General features: G+C 42.1%; 1 protein-coding gene across 1 annotated transcript; it reads right to left on the bottom strand.

Annotated features, from left to right (window-relative positions):
• Nucleotides 1–190: 190 nt before the first annotated feature.
• CD74 (CD74 molecule) lies at nucleotides 191–17,839 on the bottom strand. Its single transcript, XM_060238836.1, has 8 exons — nucleotides 17,565–17,839; nucleotides 12,253–12,428; nucleotides 10,373–10,455; nucleotides 9,232–9,294; nucleotides 7,302–7,397; nucleotides 6,150–6,231; nucleotides 978–1,166; nucleotides 191–255 (listed from the first exon to the last, which is right to left on the bottom strand). The coding sequence occupies exons 1-8, from the start codon at nucleotides 17,654–17,656 to the stop codon at nucleotides 191–193; spliced, it is 846 nt and encodes a 281-aa protein (XP_060094819.1). The 5' UTR covers nucleotides 17,657–17,839.
• Between the last annotated feature and the right edge of the window lie 3,779 nt (nucleotides 17,840–21,618).

Genomic DNA, 21,618 nt, shown 5'->3' with positions numbered 1-21,618 from the left:
CTGCATGATCAGAATGGCCCAGGCAGTCTGGGCAGATGAACATTGTTGAGACCACAAAGTCACCTGCATTTTGCTCTATTAATCTCATCCTCTTGCACATTTGGCTGGGAGCATAATGCAGAACTAAGCACAGAAAGTTGCCTCCAAGACCCAATGATAAAAGTATCCCGAGTCAATCCAATTTCTTACTTCAGATCACATCAAGATCCAGCCCTGAATATGTCACATTCTCAGGATCCAAAATCTGCGGCATTCCTGCAGAAAAGGACAATAAATGCTTCCATTCTTTCCAGTGTTCTGAGAGCTTCTTATGCCCACTTCTAAGAACCTTTCTAGGAGCCACTGCTATCTTATTTGCAGTAACCTTTATTTTTCCTTGTGCTTTTTTTTCAAAAATCCATTCAACTATCTTTAATAGTACACAAACATTGTTATTGAAGTATATTATTCATTGTAGGGAACTGAGAAAAAAATCATTTGCAAACTGCCTGACAGGCTTTAAGTTGAGTTTTGGTCCATTCTCCAGAAAGCTGTGTGTTTTGTTTTATGTAAATTCAAGAAATGAGGCAGGCGTGTTTTATTTGCATAATACCCTCGATAGAACAAGTTTTGGAAATTGGAATGTTCGAGGCACATGAAAGACCAATATGGATGTTGTGATGCCTGAAATGTTCTACAGTCAGATATCCTTACCTTCCAGCTCATCTTACCTCTTTTCCAGCCTATCCCTCCCCAATATATCTCTCGGGCAGCTACATCTATGCTATGCAAAAAGTAGATGAGCCCTTCTTCAATAATCAGTTCTGATATATCAACATGGCTTGGCTTTAAACCCTAACAATGTTTATGGCTGCTTGGAATAGGATCATAAGACATGGCTTCCTAACTATTGATAAACCAGTATACATAGGAACATAAAGACATGTGCTTTCTTATTAGCTACCCCACCCCATATGCAGCAAATACAAGCTCTTTACCAGTGCAGTTCAGCGGTTGACGTGTTTTGGTACCCTCAATTTCTGTACCATTCTTGTAGGCACACCAGCAAAACCCAGTGCTGTGATTGCACTGCTTAGGCAAGTAATCACCATCTTCATCACACTGGGGGCGGAACTTTCCTGGATACACGCCCTTAAAACTTGCTTCTGCCTGGCACTTGGTTTGCACTTTTTTGAAAAAAAAGAGGGGGAGGAAATTTAGCATATCAGTATCTGTGGCCTTAATGCTTGCAAATGTAACTATCAGTCATAGGATGTGAGTGTGTGTAATGCATGCAGAGAAACAGTTTATACATCAGAGAATCCAGTGGTAAAACTCACCGTATTTCAGCAAGCACTTAGGGCAACTAGATCATATATGAACATATGAAACTGCCTTATACTGAATCAGACCCTCGGTCCATCAAAGTCAGCATTGTCTTCTCAGACTGGCAGCAACTCTCTAGGGTCTCAGGCTGAGGTTTTTCACACCTATTTGCCTGGACCCTTTTTTGGAGATGCCAGGGATTGAACCTGGGTCCTTCTGCTTCCCAAGCAGATGCTCTACCACTGAGCCACCGTCCCTCCCCAGATCAGGTAACATGTTTGACATCTCAGGGAGAAGTCTTCTCTCTAACATGCTTTTTCTCCCTGTGCACAGTGTATTTCAAATAAGGGAGCATTCAAATGTACAACTCTCTCCCATGCACACTACCACCCACCAGCAGCCTGAGATGGTCAGTCCATGAAACACTTGGCCTTTTGGTCTGGCTGAATCATCTTTTAGCCCATTTTTTTAAAAATTGGTTGTTTCATTGTGGCTACACTATGGGGGGGTTGCAGAGAAGGATCGGGAAAGGACACTTTTTGTAACAATATGCCACTTTAATTAGGACAGCTTCTTTATTGGGATGGCTCCCAGGGAACCCATTTAGCCTAATGAGAGCAAATGCTAATAAGTCCTGCTTAATGGAGGCAGTATTAATATAAATTCCGCTAATGGGGATGCATCCGACCACTGCTGAGTGGCTAATTGGTATGAAATTCGCAGCTTTAGGCTTTTTATTTCAAAAGCTGCTGGAAATTACAAAAGAAATATGTATTTTTTAAAAACATTGTGTTAGTGTTAAAGTGACGTATAGAAAAGTTACAGTCCATACTGGTGTCAAAGTTCAGGATAGTATGTTGTAAATCGCAGGACGGAGGAACCACTCAAATATTTAAGATGGTTCAGTGGGGTTTTTATCGTCTCTTTGATGTGGGCCTTAACTGAAATAACAGGTCTTCCTTCCTCAGGGGTGCATCATTTGGCTTAGATAACTGCAATCTTAAATGAATTGCTCTTTGCCAATTGCTTTGCACATATTGCTCAGGTTTGTGACTTCTCATTGGGCAGGCCATGTTTTTCTTTGATTGTCTTATGATCAGTGAAGAGAGACTCGAAAGCCAATGGTTAGAGCATAAAGGGTTGCGATTAAAAGATAGTTAGCAAGTTGCCAAAATGATCATTTGCAGCCTTGTCTTTGAAAAGAGCAAGTTGCTTTGGGCTCAAGCTGCTCCCCGAATCAAGCACATTTCAGTTGCTAAATGGTCAGCCTTACAACACATATACAAAGGCTGTTCGTGTGGTCTACCCCCCCCCCCAAAAAAATATTCATTTAGTAATTGCCATGCATCCAAAGTGATGTACAATTATTTCAAAAAGCAAAATAAACCAAAGCAATGTAAATCTATTTTTCACCTGTATAAGAAATAAAAATGCCGGAACTGTAGGGCTATGCCTGAGAAGGCCCTATTCTGGGTCTTACAAGTTCTTAATTTGGGTAGACAAGGAACCCAAAGCTGATGTGGAGACTGACGTGGGAGGAGATGTCCTTGCACATACACTGGATCCAGACCATATAGGGCTTTAACTAGCAGCTTAAATCAGATCTTGAAACATACAGGTGGCCAATGCAGATGAACCAAAATATATAGCCTTCTCCCAATTAAGAAAACAGTGCTATGGACACAGCTGATCAAAAGTTAAGCACTTTAAAGACCTGTTGATTGCAATGGATGAGGCTTAAGTATATTAATTCCATTTAAACTAGTGGGACTTAAAACGCTTTGTGTTTAAAATAAGCTGTTCTGAGCAATTAATTGTACCCAATGTGCTTATTATGCAGTGGTTTGCTTATGTTGTATCCAGCATTATTTCCATTCAGTAGCTGAGATTTTTCATTATTTGCAATGTTTTGCACCTAATGTGGTACAGTAGCAAGTTGACACATACTATAAAAGCATGCAATGATGGACCAATGATGGAGGGACAAATAGTGAATCAAGGCATACTAGCTCCAACCCCTGAACAGAATAGCTTTTTCAAAACACTGCCCAGTACAAACCTTCTCACATACATGGAACAGTAGCGGGTTTGTTGTCTGATTACTGTCACTGTTGTTTTGCCTAAGGGGACGTCTGATAGGAGTCAGGTACTTGACCCTAAATGCTAATGTCTTTTATGACTGTGGTTATTTCTTCAGTGGGTCTCTTGAACTAAAACCCATCAGAGCTTAGAAAAGTTATGTACCCACCAACTGAGGGAAGGGGCAGGTGGTAGCAAATCTAGAAATTGGCTGAAAGCAAAGATCCATGGGATCTCATTGGAATCACTGCCTCCATATAGTTATTTATATATTTGATTTATGGTCTACTTGTGTATTTTTAAGCAAAGCAAACATGATAAAGGCATTATTAGGTTTTCCGTACTCTTTTCTAAAGGAAATCAGACCTAGATAATACTTTTCCTAGAACGTCTTCCCATTCTGGGAAGCAGGGAACATGGATCAATGTTATAAAAATAACAATTAGAGCACCCTACCACAAATGCCTCTCAAAGGAGGGAAATATTTGCTATATTTAAGGAACAAAGCAAAAAATGATAACGGGAGGATAATGCTGGTACAAGAACTGGCTCCCAAAAGGGAGATGAAGAATAGATTTGTTGGTTTGTTGTTGCCTACAGAATATTTTAGAACAGGAGTGCAAGAGTTCGGTTTGCAAACATTTTTAGTCACAGAAGAATGCTCAGAACTAAACAAGGTAGTCTTCTAGGGCTCAGTCACACCTGTCATTAAAATGCTGACACTAATCCTTACAGAAAATAAATGTAGTTGACAGCCAGTCAGAGCTGCAAATGGTAGTTGTTCTTTGATGATTCCCCTTAGGCAGCACTCTTGAGTTGCTGCCTTCTGAAGTTCGTGGAAGAGTCAAACTCCTTTCCAGATGGCAGCTTGGAATAGTTCTTGCAAGCAAGCCCAAGATAGTTTTAGTGCTGAGGATGGCCAGTGGTCCCACCTTCATGCACAAAAGCTGTGTTAGTGAAATTAGCAACGATGCTTAGACTATATTTGCATTTATAATAGACCCCTGATGGGAAAGGTGAGAGGAAGAGTATTGCCTTCAAGAGACTGAGACTTTGGCTTGCTTGAAGGCAGACTGATGCATTACATAGGAGATGGGGCTGCTGCCCACACTGGCAACACTGTGCTGAGCTCTTGCTCAGTAATATCACTGACCCCATGTTATGATGCATTTCCCTACACTTACCTCACATCATTGACTGCTGCTGGCAGGGCCACGAAACACACAACACTGATCTCACATTACGCAGGGTAATTGATACTATATGTCACACAGGAGAGGTGGGAAAGTTGACACAGGTCTACCATTTCCAGAGGCAGCCCTGAGACCTTAAGGCAGGTAACAGACGGCTGGCTTGGGGCAGCTTGCAGCCACCCCGAACAAAGTTGGCCTGAAGAAGAGCAACCCGGAGCTTCCAGACGGCGCTGCAGGAAGGGGCAGGCCTTGGGCGGCCAGGGAGCGCTCCCGCATCCTGCTCGCAGCTTCCCGGGTGCTCTCCGGGCTTCTCCCGGCTTTCCAGATGGCCGGGAGGCACCTCAGAGGCGCTGCGGCGAAAAGGTACCACTTTGAAAGTGGTACCTTTTCCAGCCGGCTCCCGGCCAGCCTAGGACAGGACCGGGGCGAGACAGGGACAGCAGGCAGATGTGTGCGTGTGGACACGCTTTTTTGGTCCTTCTGCCTCCCATCCCCCAGGTGACTTCAAACGGCCGTCTGTTCTCACCCTAAGGGTGCAGTCACATGTCACATTAAAAGCGGGTGTGTAGTGCTCAAATTTGAACCGCTGAATATTGATTCGATGCAGGGCCAATCAGATGAGCATCCAAGAATGCGACTCATCCTGCTGTTGAGCGATCAGACATCCAATACTATCCCGCTCTTTTCTTGGTGCATACGTGATCAGATGGTGATTCCTGGGAGGGGGGGTCCATTGAACATGCGCCCCCCTGTTTGGAGGTGGGAAATCAAACGTTGCTTCAGAGGCGGGGGGAAGGGGGGGAAGTTTCTGGAATTAACATTGCCAATTCAAGCCGGGGGACTGCCAGGAACTACTTTCCTGGAAATTGGCAGTGACAATGATATCTGGAAATCCTCCACATTGGAAAAAAAAAAGATTTTTTTCCTGTTCTGAATAGTGGGATAACATTTCCCTCCCCCCCTTCCAATCCTGTGTTGACTGGAGAAGCAGAACCATCACCTCAGATTCCCAGATGATTTGGCAATGCGCTCGTCTGCTGGGGCTTTTAAAAAAAAAAAAAAAAAGTGGGAGGGGTGGTAAACATTCCAAGGGGCAGTATCACGTGTGAGCTGTCCAAACAGGAAAAAACCGATTGTGTGCCACTTCTGTGAAAAAGGGCCGGACTTTCTGCACTATCAAATTAATGCAGCATTGATCCACAGCAAGCCGGGATGACCCTGGATGATGCGCGATTGCCAGATGTGGATGTCTAGATGAACATATTTAATCCGTCAGCAAGACAGAGCTATGTCGCCACTAATGGTACGTCTGAATGCACCCCATAAGTACCTAGTTTTGTTGTGAGTCAGCTTAGCAATTAGCTCCTCCACAAAGATTCCTGATATCAGAACATAGCACAGTATGATTTTTTCACATTATTTCCTGCATCTCTTTAAGATTAGCATAGTACTGCAAAAAGATGGAATATTTATTGAGATCTGGCTTGAATGCAACAAAGCCTTCCCCAGAAATTCCTGGCATTTGCCTATCAGACCAATAGTATTATTTTCAGTTTTACAGATCCAGCATACCTTTTACTGCGGCAATTTCTTCTGGGTGCTTAGTTTGGGCCATCTGGAAGAGCAGCCACTTGTGCATCCAGATTTCAAAGGACTGCAAGAGATCACATAAATGTTAATAAATAGCAATCTTAACAATTTGTTAAACTTGTGAAGAAAAAGTACAGCTTTTTCTTAAACAGAGACAAAATCACATTGGCCCAGCTTCCAAACTATAGATTTGCTCCATGTGTGGCACTGGCAATGTGAAAATCATCTGCATAGTCAGTCATTCTGTGAAACCATGCCATGTGGTTTGGACAATTTTAACCTTAAACTAGTAAGTCTGGAGTTTTACTGGCTTAGTTAAAAATCAGATGTTCAGAATTGTTCAAGAGAGAACTCCTAGGTTCCCAGATTCTTCTCAAACTCTTCTTAGATTTCCAGATAGTTAGCAAGTGCATCTCAGGTCCTATGCAAAGCCTTGTGGACAATCAAACTCAATGCCCTGATTAGATTCTAAGGAAATTAAAAGGCATTGCATATTGCAAAAAAAGGATATGTACTCCCTACAGTCTCATGACAGTCACTTGTATAAGATAAAACTCTGAAATGTATTTTTATGAAATATTTTCTGCATCACTGAGTTAAAATATAAAATGGAAAAAAATAACCTTATCAGTTATTTATACACTGGATAAATATTTTCAAGTTCCTACCAATTACAACATGTTGTTTTACGGTCACTGTTGTTTTCTTTTTAAATGCTGTTCTTTTCGTTTTCTTCTCCTAGCTAATAGGATCACAGCTTTACCATGCCAAGAATGGCAAGTCTCACTTTTTGCATCACCTCCCCCCCCCCAACCTCCCGCCCGCCCGTTATTTCCTCCTAGCAATCCTAAGGACACTTTCTGGGGAATAAGTCCCATTAAATAACATGGGACTTATTTTTGAGCATACCAGTTTAGGATTGCTCCCAGACCGAAAGAGAAATAGCACTGAAGTTCATTTAAAAAAAATCTTCCAATAGCACATCTAAAATAAGAGTTGCTTCAGGGTTTAAAAGAGTCCATTTCCACTACACAAGATATCTCCCACTGAATTGTGCATCCATTGGGCTGGATCTTAAGCCAGGAGAAGTTTCAAAATTGTTTGCTGGAATCTTGGGATGACAGCAGCACTTACACTCCAGTCACTATAATCCATGGTTTTCTTCAACTGAATCATATTGTCCATGAAAGCTTTCTCCAGTTTAGGGAACTTTCTGGTGGGGTTTCCCATCTACAAGAGAGGGGCACATTTAAGAAAGAGTCACAAGAACACTATAGGAGACTGAGAAAACAATTACCAAGCAAAGACTGATATTTTTCAAGTAAGAGTAAGGCCACTCTCAGGTGACAGGAGAGTGCACAGCTTGACAGCAAATGGAAAGAGCAGCTTGATCTCAGTAGTTCAATGAGGGGAATGATAACAGCAGTCTAAATAGATGGGTTGGTGGCAGTCCTGTATGTTGATTCTCCACACATCACCACAAAGCAGCAGGGTGATGGTAGGTGATTTAAAGAACAAAATCCCTCACCCATCTCTTTTCCTCCCCAAACCACCTACTTCTGGTGAGCCGGAGGCATTGAGACTGGAAGCATCCTTTCACAGAGGTGGAAAGAAATGAGCTTCATGGAAAAAGCACTGAGAGGGTTTAAGCACCCCCTCTAGTTGCCTCTCCTGTACTGTAAATTACCCCTCCCCCCAGTTTCCAGAGAATGTGGAACAACTCACACTCGAACATATGGGTGCTAAGACTGCCATCCATTTATTGCACTTGAGACAGCAAGCAAAGCTGAAGCTAATCAACTGCCTTTTGCCTTTCAGAATATTTCAGAATCAAATATTCCGAATGCACTACAGCTCCCATTGTCTGAGTTTTCATTATCTAAAATCAGGGCTTTTTTTGTAGCAGGAACTCCTTTGCATATTGGGCCACATACCCGATGTAGCCAATCCTCCAAGAGCTTACAAGGCTGTTAGTACAGGGCCTACTGTAAGCTCCAGAAGGATTGGCTACAACCAGGGGTGTGTGGCCCAATATACAAAGGAGTTCCTGCTACAAAAAAGCCGTGCAGATTACTTATTATCTTTATCCATCTTTGTCAGACTAATGCCATGCAACAAGCTTCCCCTAATTTATCTAAACTTAACTGTCCAAATGGTTGGTATGCCCCCCCTCTAATTTGGAAAAATTAATGTGTACACTATTGCCTTTTTTGTGGTGTGTGCATGGGCAAGTTTCTAAAGTGCATTTGCCTTATTACTTTTGATGCCAAAATTTCCCACTGTCTAAAGCAACCAAGCAATTCAGAACCCATTTGGGAAAGGGCGGGCTATAAATCGAATATAATAAACAAACACACAAATAAATAATCAACCTTGCTATTAATCCACACATTATGGCAAGTTGTAGCACCCAAAGTAACAACCCTGGACTAGTAGTTTGTTTCTGGGTTCACTGCAAAGTGTTGGTTTCAACCTTTAAAGCTCAGTCAGCCTATGGCACACGTATTTACTGGCCTTCCTCTTCAGTTATGGGCCAGCAAGAATACTCCATTCCTCACAGTAAGGTTAACTTATCATCCACTTATTGTGGGAGGTTAGATCTGTACCAACGTACAAAGGCTTTTTCTGTTTCAGCTCCATCCCAATGGAACAGGCAGACAAATGAATTCAGGGGGGAGAGGCTGGTTTTTTGTTGTTGTTGTTTAATCAATGGTATATGTAAGGCTTTTTCAGTCAATACTTTAATTTGAAGTTATGTTCTGTATGGTCTGAACTATACAGAAAAGTGGTCTATACATAAATAAAGCATAGTTCTTAAATGAAACAAGCCATGCACATGCCTTCTTGGATCCTTGCCTATATACAATGATAGCTAGCAGTGCTTCAGCACTCCTACCAATTAAATTTCACTGAAAAGCAACCACTGTGTTCTATTGGGCCAAGGCTCTAGCCAAGGCAGTGCTTCTCTCCAGCACTTTGAGCTTCATATGGAGAACCATCATTTTTGAGGTGAGTTACAAAAGGTGAGTTGTTGCTATTTGGGCAACAAGGACAGGACTCTTACCAGGAGCAAGCGTTTAACCATGTCTTCAGTCTTATTGCTCAGCTGGGTTTCATTCTCCAAAGACTGCAGAATAGACAACAATGAGGAAGTAAAAAACTGGAGATGGTGAGAGAATTACAAGAAGCTCCAATTACTCTGGAGTTGTCATAGCAGTGAAGGGAAGGAATGTTAGCCAATGTTTGGAATTAGTCACTTGAGGAAATATCTACACTATAGACTTAACCCAGTTTAACAGTGATTCTCCTTTCTCAGCATAATAAAAGAGGAGTCCCCACAGCATTTTTAGAAATAACAAAATGTATTGCAGCTTAAAGTTTTTTGAGAGTCAGAGCTCACCATGAGGCCATCATGAAATGAGCTCTGAACTCACAAAAGCTCACGCTGGAACACAGTTTGTTAGACTACGGTGCCACAAAAAGGACGCCTGTTTTATTTTGCTGCTACAGACTAACACAGCTACCCATCTGGAATTATTTCCTTCCCCAGATAATTCTTGAAACTGAGGAAGACCTAGTGATCTCTTAACTAAGAATTCTCATCACCTTTACCAAATTTCAGTTCCCAAGTTTCTTTGAAGGAAGTGATGGCAATTATTTGACATGAAACACTTATAACTTTGCAGTGTATCTAAACCGTAACACTCCAGGGCAGGAGCTGACAAAATAATTAGCACTGGAACAAATAGCACTCAAATTAACAGTCTAAATGACACTGCCATAAAAAGCTGTCCACTTCTTGCATTGGTGAGGATGGTTTGTACCTCCCTCAGAGCCTATGGAAAATTGCTTAATCCTCACAAGTCCTTGTACCTACAGAATATGGTTTTCCTGCCTTCCTGCACTAGCCTGAAATATCCTGAAATCCTGTAAGTGGGGAAAGAACAGATTTTTGGCAGGCTGCAGCATGAGAGGGTGGCAGGAAAACTGCACTTCATTGGAGCAAAGGCTTATACCTGTGAAAACGCTAGTATGAGTCCAAGCCAATGTCCTCTCTTCATCCATAACTGTCTCTTACAGTTCTCAGAATCTAGAGGCTGGGTTTATAAGCCAACATGTGAAGATTCAAGGTAATATTCAACCATGACATCTCCCTGTGTAAAAGTTATCCTTTCCTGTCAGCCATCCTTTGCTGTCATGTTTACCTCTGTGGTACGGGATAAGTCCATCATGGGCAGCGGCATCATATTGACAAGTGGCATTTTCATCTGGCCAGGTGACTTGGATTCTGTAGGAGGAAAGAGTAAAACCTGTACTGCTTCAGACCAAAACGGCCACCCACCCGGATCCCTCTGCCAGAGAAGTTTCACTGTGCTCCCAAGATGGTTTCAGAGGAATGGTGAGTGACTGAGATCTCACCAAAGATTCTTTGGAGGACTAATAAGTACTCTGTGCTCACTTTGAGCTGATCTTTGCCCTTGTTGCCAGTTTAGAATCTTTTTTTCCAAAACTCAGTTTTTGTTCAAAACGTATATGGCATAGGGAAGGAAAAATTCTGATACAACCACCACTGCCATCCTCTTTCTCTCACAGCAGCATATAACTCATTTCACTTCATGAAAATGATTTAAAGTTAGGAAACATGCCTGTTATGTTCTTTGGTAAGTTTGCTTTCTCCTTTCAGGCAACACTGAACCAAGGCATATTACAGCTCTCTGTCATATAAACAAGTTTAAAGAGAAGTTCTTTCCCCCCTCCCACCCACCCCGCTTTTTACTGTGTGCAGTAGGTTATCCCTGGCTGAGCAACAACAGTAGAAAACCTGCCCATCATCAGTTACTTGAGACATTTTCTCTTTCCCCCACCTCTCCCCCATTTTACTAGCCATATTAGGAACAGCTGCCCACAGTGCCCCAAAGTTAATGCTGAACATTCCTGATTTCTGTTATTGCAGCATACAAGACTGAAAAAAGTGCTGATCACAGGCCCTTGAGTCTTGTATTTGTACAAGGATTCTTATACCAATAGTCTTCTGCACATTCAGACTAATCACACATGACATAGCTCTGTACTTCTATGTCTATCAAATGTCTGTCCAGCACAAAATAGTGCAGTTATTTAAACTAGCAACAAAAAAATGAATACTAAAATTACTAGACATTATTATGAGAGGCTGAATGCTCCTTACATTAAAAAAAAAAACCCTCTATGCTTGTAAAAAAATAGCACATCTGTGAAGCCTTTTAAAAAACCAGCGGTCATTTTGTAGAAAAATAGGTGGTGGAGCTCATCCAGGGATTGTTATGCAGCTGCAATACTATTCAATGGACAAGGAGGTGGAACTCTCAGAAAGGTTCAGGAGCTGTGCTCCTGTGAGCTCCCACTGAATCTGAGGCGTGTATACAACACTTCTACATGATATAGTTGCTTTCCAGTTCCAGATAATTTTATAAAAAGGGAAGTGTCATTTAAACATGCAATTCTGCAGTCTGAAGCTGTGCTGTATACTCCAAACAACCAGTTCTGAACATAATTATTACAAATGTATAGATGAAGCAATTACAATTTGATGTAGTGGTTATGTGAGCGGACTCTTATTTGGGAGAACAGGGTTTGATTCCCCACTCCTCCACTTGCAGCTGCTGGAATTGCGTTGGGTCAGCCATAGCTCTTGTAGGAGTTGTCCTTGAAAGGGCAGCTGCTGTGAGAGCCCTCTCAGCCCCACCCACCTCACAGGGTGTCTGTTGGGGGAGAAGATATAGGAGATTTTAAGCCGCCATGAGTCTCTGATTCAGAGAGAAGGGCGGGGTGTAAATCTGCAGTCTTGTTCTTCTTCAATTTGGTTTCTGTGGCCAAGGAGGATTACAAACAAGAAGAGATGACCATCAGGGTTAAAATATATAGACAACTAATAGATGTGAATCCATCCCTGAAACTGTTTCCTTGTTTCTACTGTGCTCAACTTCTAGCCAGTCATGTGAACATTTAAGAGCCTTGAGTCTTTGCAGAGAGGCAGGACACAATAAACAAATAGATCACTGTGATAAAGTAAGGAAGTTTAGAGGGTGAAGAGGGAGCTACTAACTGTGAGGAAGATTCCTGGCCAGTGATTCCATCTGCAGCTCTTGGGCACTGGTGGTCAGCTTGGAAATCTTCTGGTCATGTTGATACACAAAATAGACAGTAACTGCCTGGCCTGCAAACAGCAAGACGGCCAGTATGGTAAAGACAGAGTAGGCAGTTCTACGGCTGGAAGAACTCCTGTGAGATACAAGAAAAAATGTCAGTGACCAGTCATCCAAAAAACGTTCTTTTTCCTTCCCCATATAATTAGTGTAGGTCTGAAAGCAAATGCATTCTGCTAGGTCTGAATGACAAACGCATGAGCACAGATTGCTTCAAAGAAGCTCACATGAATACTCTCTACTTGCACTGCTACAAGAGGTGAAAGTAAGCTGGTATGAGCCGATACTTGACCTTGGGTTGGGAAATTCCTGAAGGGTTGAGGGTGGGGGATGCTCTAGCAATTCGAGGAGAAAACTTTATGACACCATACAGTTTTTTACCCAAATTGCTAGAGCATGCCTGCATGACATGACCGGTGCGATGACATTGCTTCCAGGTGATATCATCATGCTGCGTGCGCTTTGCACACATGAAAAGATTCCCCCACCAGGAGCCAAGTACCTAATGGTATTATACATTGCTGAGTTCACAACTCTATTTCCTTGGGAAATTCTTGGAGGTATCTTAGTGGAAAGATTAGTACTGCCGGTCAAATTTCTCTGAAGGCTGTGCCTAGCACCACACTGGAACATGTAGCAGCAGAGAAGTGCTGACTGGGAGCACACTGTCAGTTCATGCAGGCTTAGCCAGCAGCCTCGAGGAACTCAGAGCGAGCCCTATAATACTTTCTCAAATGATCAGCAGCATGCCAGGATTTCATGGCAGATAGACAGGAATTCCTTAGTAGAAGGGTTGCCAACCTCTATGTGGCGCCTGGAGATCCCCTGCTATTACAATTGATTTCAGATGACCAAAGCAGTTCCCCAGGAGAACATGGCACCTTTGAAGAGTGGACTCTGTGGCATTATACTCCACTGCCTCCCCAGTCTCCCACCCCAAATCTCCAGATATTTTTCAACCCAGAGCAGGTTACCCTACTCAGCAGAGAAATAAACATGGAAAGGGTTTCCTGAAGCTAGAAAGTCTGAGAGCGACTGCTCTAATTATGTTCTTGCATTCAAAGCACTTATCTGTTCAAGGCATTGGACTAAATTCCCTGTGGTTATTTTCCAACTCTACAATTCTATGACTATTAATTGCAAACCAGTGCTACAGATGGCTTTGATAACGAAGCTCTTTCTCAACATTAAAGCCATTTTGTATGCACTAGAAAATAACATTGGTAAAGCCCCCACCCTGCCCCTGGTTTAGATGACAATTTTGTGTTAATGTTGTGTAGAAATCACCATGGCCTCTCTTCTGAGCATCCTGTTTTTGTAATCTTTATAGTTTAGTCTTGTAAACCTGCCTGTAGTACACGAGTAAAAGCACCACAGGGGATAAAGTCTTTGTAAACTGAGAGTTGGCTCTTCTTTTTTGGGCACCTTAAGTAATTTGTGCAGAAATTTCAAAACATTCCTGGGCAACAAAAGAGAAAGCTGTGAAGTCATCTTCAACTAAACTGTACTTATCCAAATATTTCCCTCCTTTTTAAGGAGCTCTGTCCCTTTCAAACAGTCAGTGATTCACAATCAAATCACAGCACATACTCAGCTGTGATCTTTGCTGTCAAAAAGAAAGCAGACTGGGAAATTCTCAAGCTGTAGCCAATTACAATCTACTGTGCTTCTGACATCACTCATTGCTAGGCAGACAGAAGTCCAGAGTAGAACAAAAATGCTTGGTTGTTTAGTTTTAACACTTGTGAAAACTGTGAGCTGTTGACCTGTTTTTCTTACAACAAAACCACCAATTAAATGTGTATTTCAGTAATTTTTAAAAATCACATGTACCCAAATAACATTAGAGTGTGCAGGAAAACCTGTTATATATCACAGAAATTGTCACATTATCTTGATTAATAGTCAAAATATACATTTTATAATTACTCAGAGTTCTCAACATTTGTAATAATATATTCTACCATCATGTTTTCTTGGACTATGTTCAGTTGTTTTGAACAAACTCTGATTTATGCATCGTGATAATAAGCCTGATCAATTCTTATGTTCATGTGCTTCCTTCACTCCTTCCCTTAAGCACAAAGAAATCACAATCCATTGTGACATCTGCATTAAGCACTTTAACAAACTGTGACTTGTTTCTTATCTGTAAACTGGGATTCTAAGGACTAAATTGAGGTTTAGAACCCTGGTTTGAAAGCAAAACACAATTCAGCCAATTCAGACAACACACAAGCTGAAGTTTCTTCCATGTTCTTCAATCATAGCTCTATATGGATAGAGAGGAGGTGCAAGAGGTAGCATTGAATAAGCCCAAGAATAATCTTGCCTCATTTGTCATGAAAAAGTAGGCCTTGGGCTGTATATCAGATTGCAGCTCTAACACCTTCCTCCAGACTAAAAGCCACATTGGGCACACCCACTCAGTTCTTATAACCCCTGTTCCCAATTCCTACCCCCATCCAACCACTGCTGTCTTCTGGCTTTCAGACATTGCTTTCCCCATAGTAGGGTTGCCAAGTCCAATTCAAGAAATATCTGGGGACTTTGGGGGTGGAGCCAGGAGACTTTGGGGGTGGAGCCAGGAGACATTGGGGGCGGATCCAGGATCAAGGGTGTGACAAGCATAATTGAACTCCAAAGGGAGTTCTGGCCATCACATTTCAAGGGACTGAACACTTTATAAATGCCTTCCTTCCATAGGAAATAATGAAGGATAGGGGTACCTTCTTTTGGGGCAAATAGAATTGGATCCCCTTGTCCAATCTTTTTGAAACTTGGAGGGTATTTTGGGGAGAGGCACCAGATGCTATGCTGCAGATTTGGGGCCTCTACCTCAAAAAACAGCCCCCCAGAGCCTCAGATACCTACAGATCCATTCTCCATTATTTCCTATGGGAAAACATCTCCATAGGGAATAATAAAATTCCCAGCAGATATTTCCCCCCCCCCTGCTTTCTGATGACCCTAAAGCGGGGGGAGGGCCTCCAAACCAGGGGATCCCCTGCCCCCACCTGGGGATTGGCAACCCTACCCCATAGCAGAGGCAACTGGGTTTACAGCGGTTTCAGACACACATTCTTCTCCTGTTCTCTGCAAAGTTACCACTTGGGCAATACCTCTACCTTAACCATCTACATTCTGCTACCAATAATATATTCAATATTGTTTGTGCTTCCTTCTTTGCTAGTCTCTCACATTCCCCAGTTAGGCACTCACAATTGCATTAATGGCTCTCATGGCTGTATTTTCCTCCTCACATTAATTCAAGACTAGAATTTACAAACTGAGATAATTCTTCAATCAAAAATTATCTAGAGCTGAACCATGATCAAAATGTATTTTTCCCTTTTAAACTCCATCTCCACTACAGCGTATTTGCAGATAAACACTATAATTAGATACAGTCTGATCAGGAACTCTGAAGAAGCTGAAGTACGAATGTGAGCTTTTTGGACACCCTTCTCCCTAGTAACATATGATGTCATCCAGAATCTAATTTCTGATTGGCTATATCTGTTTGGTTTAGCATATATCTCCTCTTGCCAGCATCAGAGCAACATGATCCTCTGTAATGGTGGCTATTACTAAGAAATGATTATTCATTGCAAAGAGATTAAAAAAAGAAAGAAACCATGAGCATTAGACATAATCATAACAAGACAAGGTACAAAATTAAGGCAGGCTAAGAAAATATATGTGATCCAGTGACAATAGAACTTAGTTTGGACATGAAAAGAAGCATGGGTTCAAATTCTTGTCCTATTATGTGACTTCACATGGGCAAGTTGTTTTTAGCCTAATCCACCTCATAGGGTTGTTGTGAGCCTGAAATATTGTTCTGAGTTTCTTGGAGGAAAGTGAAGATTAAATCTAACATACAAATAAGTACCTCATTCTGCAAGTTACTCTGTCATAGCTAATATATAAAAGGTAAAGGTAGTCCCCTGTGCAAGCACCAGTCGTTTCCTACTCTGGGGTGATGTTGCTTTCACAATGTTTTCACAGCAGACTTTTTACGGGGTGGTTTGCCATTGCCTTCCCCAGTCATCTACACTTTCCCCCCAGCAAGCTGGGTACTCATTTTACCGACCTTGGAAGGATGGAAGGCTGAGTCAACCTGAGCCAGCTACCTGAACCAGCTTCCACTGGGATCAAACTCAGGTCATGAGCAGAGGACTCCGACTGCAGTACTGCAGCTTTAATATATAACAGGAATACTATTTTTAACAGAAGAGATTTTAGACTAACTAATGCTTGTGTAGATTGTTCTACTATCAGAAAGCTTCTGATTTGGAGAGGAATGTGTTTGGGGGAGGCAAAGATCCTAAATGAAACATTAAACTGAGTTTCCAAAATCACAGGATCGAAACTGCAATAGTAAGAGCACTGTATAAAATATGAATCACCCTGCATGAGGGATGAGCAGACTTACAAGTGTCCCTCAGTGATGAAAAAGCAACCCAAATGTTCAATGAAGTTTTATACCGAGTTACTCCAATCTAAACCTGCAGGTTTCAGTGAGTTTAGACTGCAGTAATTTTGCACAGGATTGCTCTGAAAATGTAGCCAAGGAATCAGGAGCAAGGCAGTCTGAAATTCAGTTCACGGAAATATAGAAAGCAATTTTGTTACAGCCTTCAAGTATTGAAAGCCCCCCAAAGAACTGGCATGATTTCCATCTGCATGGAGGGATCACATATCTGTAATCAATATATCTGATAAAACTGTACTAGCAGGATGGGAGAAGTTTAAGACAAATGGCAGAGGTATAGCATTTTTCAACAGAACAAACACAGGGTGAATGGGACAGAACAAACATCTTTAGTTAAGTTCTCTAAGTTTTGCAAGTTTTTACTGTTTGTTCCCCTCACACCCCATTTCAAAGGCATCTCATAATCCTTCCCCCCCACCCCGAATTTGGGAATGGAAGCCAAGGACCACATCCCACAATGCTTTCTGTCCACCCAACAAGGATCTATTTGAATCCCTGACTACTGTCTCCCTGTTTGGCTCTGCCTGCCTCATTACTGAATGCCCAACCAGGTTGCAAGTGAAGACCAAGCATCTATAATAATGGTCCAGCATCTCCCACCCATTAGTTTCTTTCTATGGGACTGACAATTCATCCTGAGCAAACTTAGTGGAGATCTATCTCGTGCAAATAATTGAATATACAAAGTGCTTGGGGGTGGGGGGAGATAAATACCGTTGCTGCTGGTTTTGTTCAGTGCCAGCATATACAACTGCCTCGGTGGGGGTGCGTTGATTGGCAAGAAGGTTGCTTCTGTCATCCTCCATGGTGCTGTTGATTTCTTCTGGAGCTGACCTGCTGCTGTGCTTGCTGGCTGCAAGTGGAATGTTCTTTCTTGTCTCAGCACCGGCTCTAAAAGGGTTTTAAAAAAACACTCTTTTCTGTTCCTCAGAATGTTGGAGGAAGTGAAAGCTGCAGGATTTTACCAACTGGAAATACCCCTCAGGCCCTCCCCTCATCCTCCCACACCAGTACCATATACAGAACTTAGGGTAGGCTATCTTATTTCAGGTGCAATTTTAAAACATCCTATTGGCTGCTTAGATGACATCATTAGTTGCCAGGTAAACATCTCCAAGAATTCCTTTCATTGCATAGTTGGTGTTGAAACACTAACTGGTCAACGGCTTTCATCCACAGTGCTGGGTTCAGCCCCCCCCCCCCCTTTAAAAAAGGCTCCTTCTAAACTCTGTTAATTGTGGTGGTTGTTAATGTCATCAGAAGGAACTCCAGAGCTGCTATGTTATTATGTTCTTAATTTTTTAAAAGGATGTGTTAGACTACCTAGTAGCAGATTTCAAAATTCAATTACAGGAACTTGGATTAAAGAATCGCTGCATAAATTATAAAAGCTTGTAGTTTTGCTGCATTAAGGTTGTCCTCTAGTTCTGCCATCTTTTCTTCACCATTACCGAACAGTGTCCCCCTGAGTGCACTTTGCTTGTGGACAAAACTCTAAAAATATTACTGGAATTGGTCATCCACATGCATCAGTTCTGTATGGACTCATGATCAGACATGGGCAATGGTCTAGGATGCTGTTTCTGACACATTTGTGCAAATAGTTCCCTCATGGGAGTAGCTATGGGGTCTGGTCTGCAATAGACTGTAAATTCATTTTCAGTTGGTTATCACAAATAAGAAGTAGAGCTGAACATATGCAAAACTCTGGTTATCAGTCTAAAAATATGTTGTCATCCTGCCATTTCCCTTGAGAGGAGATTATAAAACACGGTTCCCCTGTGAACAGAGGTGGTTAGATTTGAAACAATATTTTAAAATAATAACCTTTATATGTGATCAAACCCCACCCTCCCACTCCAAGATATATGGCAGGTTTTAGTTAAAAATGGTTATGAAAAAAATATAAATGCTAGAGTAATTTTAAGTAAGTAAGTAAGATTTTATTTATATCCCGCCCTCCCCCGCCGAAGCGGGCTCAGGGCGGCTAACATCAATAAAATACCATACATTAATAAAACATTACATTAGTAGGCATTAATTTGCCTTAAAACCAATTAATACATTAATTAAAAACGATTATTAATCCAATTACTTTAAATTAAAACAACCATAATATTATCATTGACGCTATACCTATTGGTTGGTGTTGATGGCGAATATTCTTCATTATGCACTTGCAGTTCAGCTATTCATAAATGCCAGTTTGAAGAGGGTGGTCTTGCAGGCCCTGCGGAACTGGTCAAGGTTCCGCAGGGCCCGTACCTCCTCTGGGAGCTGGTTCCAAAGGTGTGGGGCCGCAGAAGAAAAGGCCCGTGTGCGGGTATTCTGGAGTTTAATTTCTTTTGGCCCCGGGGTAGTCAGTCTGTTTTTTCCTGCTGACCTCAGTGCTCTCTGGGGCTCATACAGGGAGAGACGGTCCCTCAGGTAGGCTGGTCCTCGGCCATATAGGGCTTTAAAGGTAATAACCAGCACTTTGTACTGGACCTGGTATACAATCGGTAACCAGTGCAGCTCGCGTAGCCCCGGCCGTATATGTTCCCGTCTTGGAAGACCAAGCAATAGCCTGGCCACCGCATTCTGCACTAGTTGTAACTTCCGGGTCCGGCACAAAGGCAGCCCCATGTAGAGGGCGTTACAGTAGTCCAGTCTTGAGGTGACCGTCACTTGGATCACCGTTGCTAGGTCCCGGCGCTCTAGAAAGGGGGCCAACTGCCTCGCCCGCCTCAGATGAAAGAATGCTGACTTGGCAGTGGCTGTTATCTGGGCCTCCATTGATAATGAAGGCTCCAGTAAAACACCCAAACTCTTCACTCACTGCGCCGCTTTCAGCGGCGCACCGTCAAAGGTCAGGAGGGTTATCTCCCTCCCTAGAGCACCGCGACCCACACAGAGAACCTCTGTCTTCGCTGGGTTCAACTTCAGCCCACTCAGTCTAAGCCACGTTGCAACAGCCTGTAAAGCCAGGTTCCCCGGGGCGGAGGTGGGCCGGCCGTCCATTAGCAGATAGAGCTGGGTGTCATCAGCGTATTGATGGCAACCCAGCCCAAACCTCCGGGCAATCTGGGCAAGGGGGCGCATATAGATGTTAAATAACATCGGGGAGAGAACTGCTCCCTGAGGCACCCCACAATCTAGTGTGTGCCTCTGGGATCGTTCACCCCCAATCGCCACCCTTTGTCCCCGACCCATGAGGAAGGAGGAGAGCCATTTAATCAGTAAAATGGTTGTTTTTAAAAAGTGGGATCTGTTTGCAGTACCTGAAAATAATATAGTTGGGGATAGTAATATGTTAATAACTTTTATGATTCCCCATCTCATCCCCATGGCTGGCAAAGGTCAAATAAGGTTGCCAGCTCTTCAGTTGAGCAATTCCTGGAGATTTGGGGGTAGAGGACAGCATTTGGAAACAGAAGGGTATAAAGAAACAGAGACCACCTTCCAAAGCAGCCATTTTCTCCAGAGGATATTACCTCTGTTGTTTGGACATCAATTGTAATTTTGAGAGATTCCACCAGGAGGTTGGAAACCCTAAAATAAGCCAATATGCATACATTTGCTCAATTTGTATAAGTCATACTGTTTGAACAATTCAGCTTTTTTGGGGATAGAATGTCTTTTTACAAAGGATCCACAAACCTGCATATTGACTTTACAGGACAATCAACATTTCAAGAGAGGAATCATCTTTATTCAACCAACTAAAGTTAAATGTTGGCAGATGTAAACAGAATACCTCCTGAAAAGAGCAGCCAATGCAAACATTTGTGCAGTATCTGTAGCATACTCAGCTAGGTTTTCAAAATGAAAAACTACTGCTTTGGTCTGGTTTGATGGATGTTTTGCTTAGTGACTGCAGCATCAGGAAATAGCTAATTTCTCATTGGCTGGAACATGGCCACTGTTTTCTCACTGCTTATATTTTGACTTGTTTCCAACAGGCAAATCTGGGAAGTCCCTAAGCTCCACTCTGCTTCCCTTCCCTGCCCCCCACCCCGAAACTGACCAGAAGTTTCCTTGTTCACATGGATGGAGTCAGAGTTAAATCATAATTATTAGAACTTTTGAGAACAATTGAAGAAAAAGCATATTACATAATAACAGTCACTCAACAAGACTTATTTAGACTAATTCAAAACAGAGTATATTTAGCAAAAGCCAATTATTGAACCATTCTCCTGAGTAAAAAAATATCTGGATCAATGTTCCCTCTAAGCTGTGGAGTCTTGTGAGCAAAAATTCTACTTTGTGAGCTATTGGCATTAAGGTTGTGAGCTACTACATAAATTAGTTTGTAGTAACTCACAACTAGGGCCATTTTTCCTGAGCTGAGACAAAAAAGTGTGAGCTGGAGGCTAAAAAACTGTGAGCTAACTCACACTAACTCAGCTTAGAGGGAACCCTGATCTGAATATATGCATTTATTTATTTAAAACCTTTCTAAACCTGCCTTTCTTTCAGATAAATGAAACCTAAGATGGGTAGGATTTGGTTACCTTGGCTCCCCAAATTTCTACAATTGCACTGCCAAAGTGTACTAAATTTCTTTTGTTTACCCCTTTCATTAATGATCCATTGTAAGAACCTAAAAGGGTGTTAGAAATGCGAGATGTTTAGGGATAACTTGTTTGAGCTGTTATTAATACCTTTGCAGTTGTGTAAAATATGAGAGATAAGTTTCTCTACCTATCTCTCCCTTTCAAAGCATATTAAGAGGTTTAACATGAATGGCACCGTTGAGAGCTTTTACTATTAAGTTCAATTATTC

This window comes from Heteronotia binoei, chromosome 5 (genome assembly GCF_032191835.1).
Source record: "Heteronotia binoei isolate CCM8104 ecotype False Entrance Well chromosome 5, APGP_CSIRO_Hbin_v1, whole genome shotgun sequence".
Classification (NCBI taxonomy): domain Eukaryota; kingdom Metazoa; phylum Chordata; class Lepidosauria; order Squamata; family Gekkonidae; genus Heteronotia; species Heteronotia binoei.
This window is presented reverse-complemented; position numbering and strand designations above follow the sequence as displayed.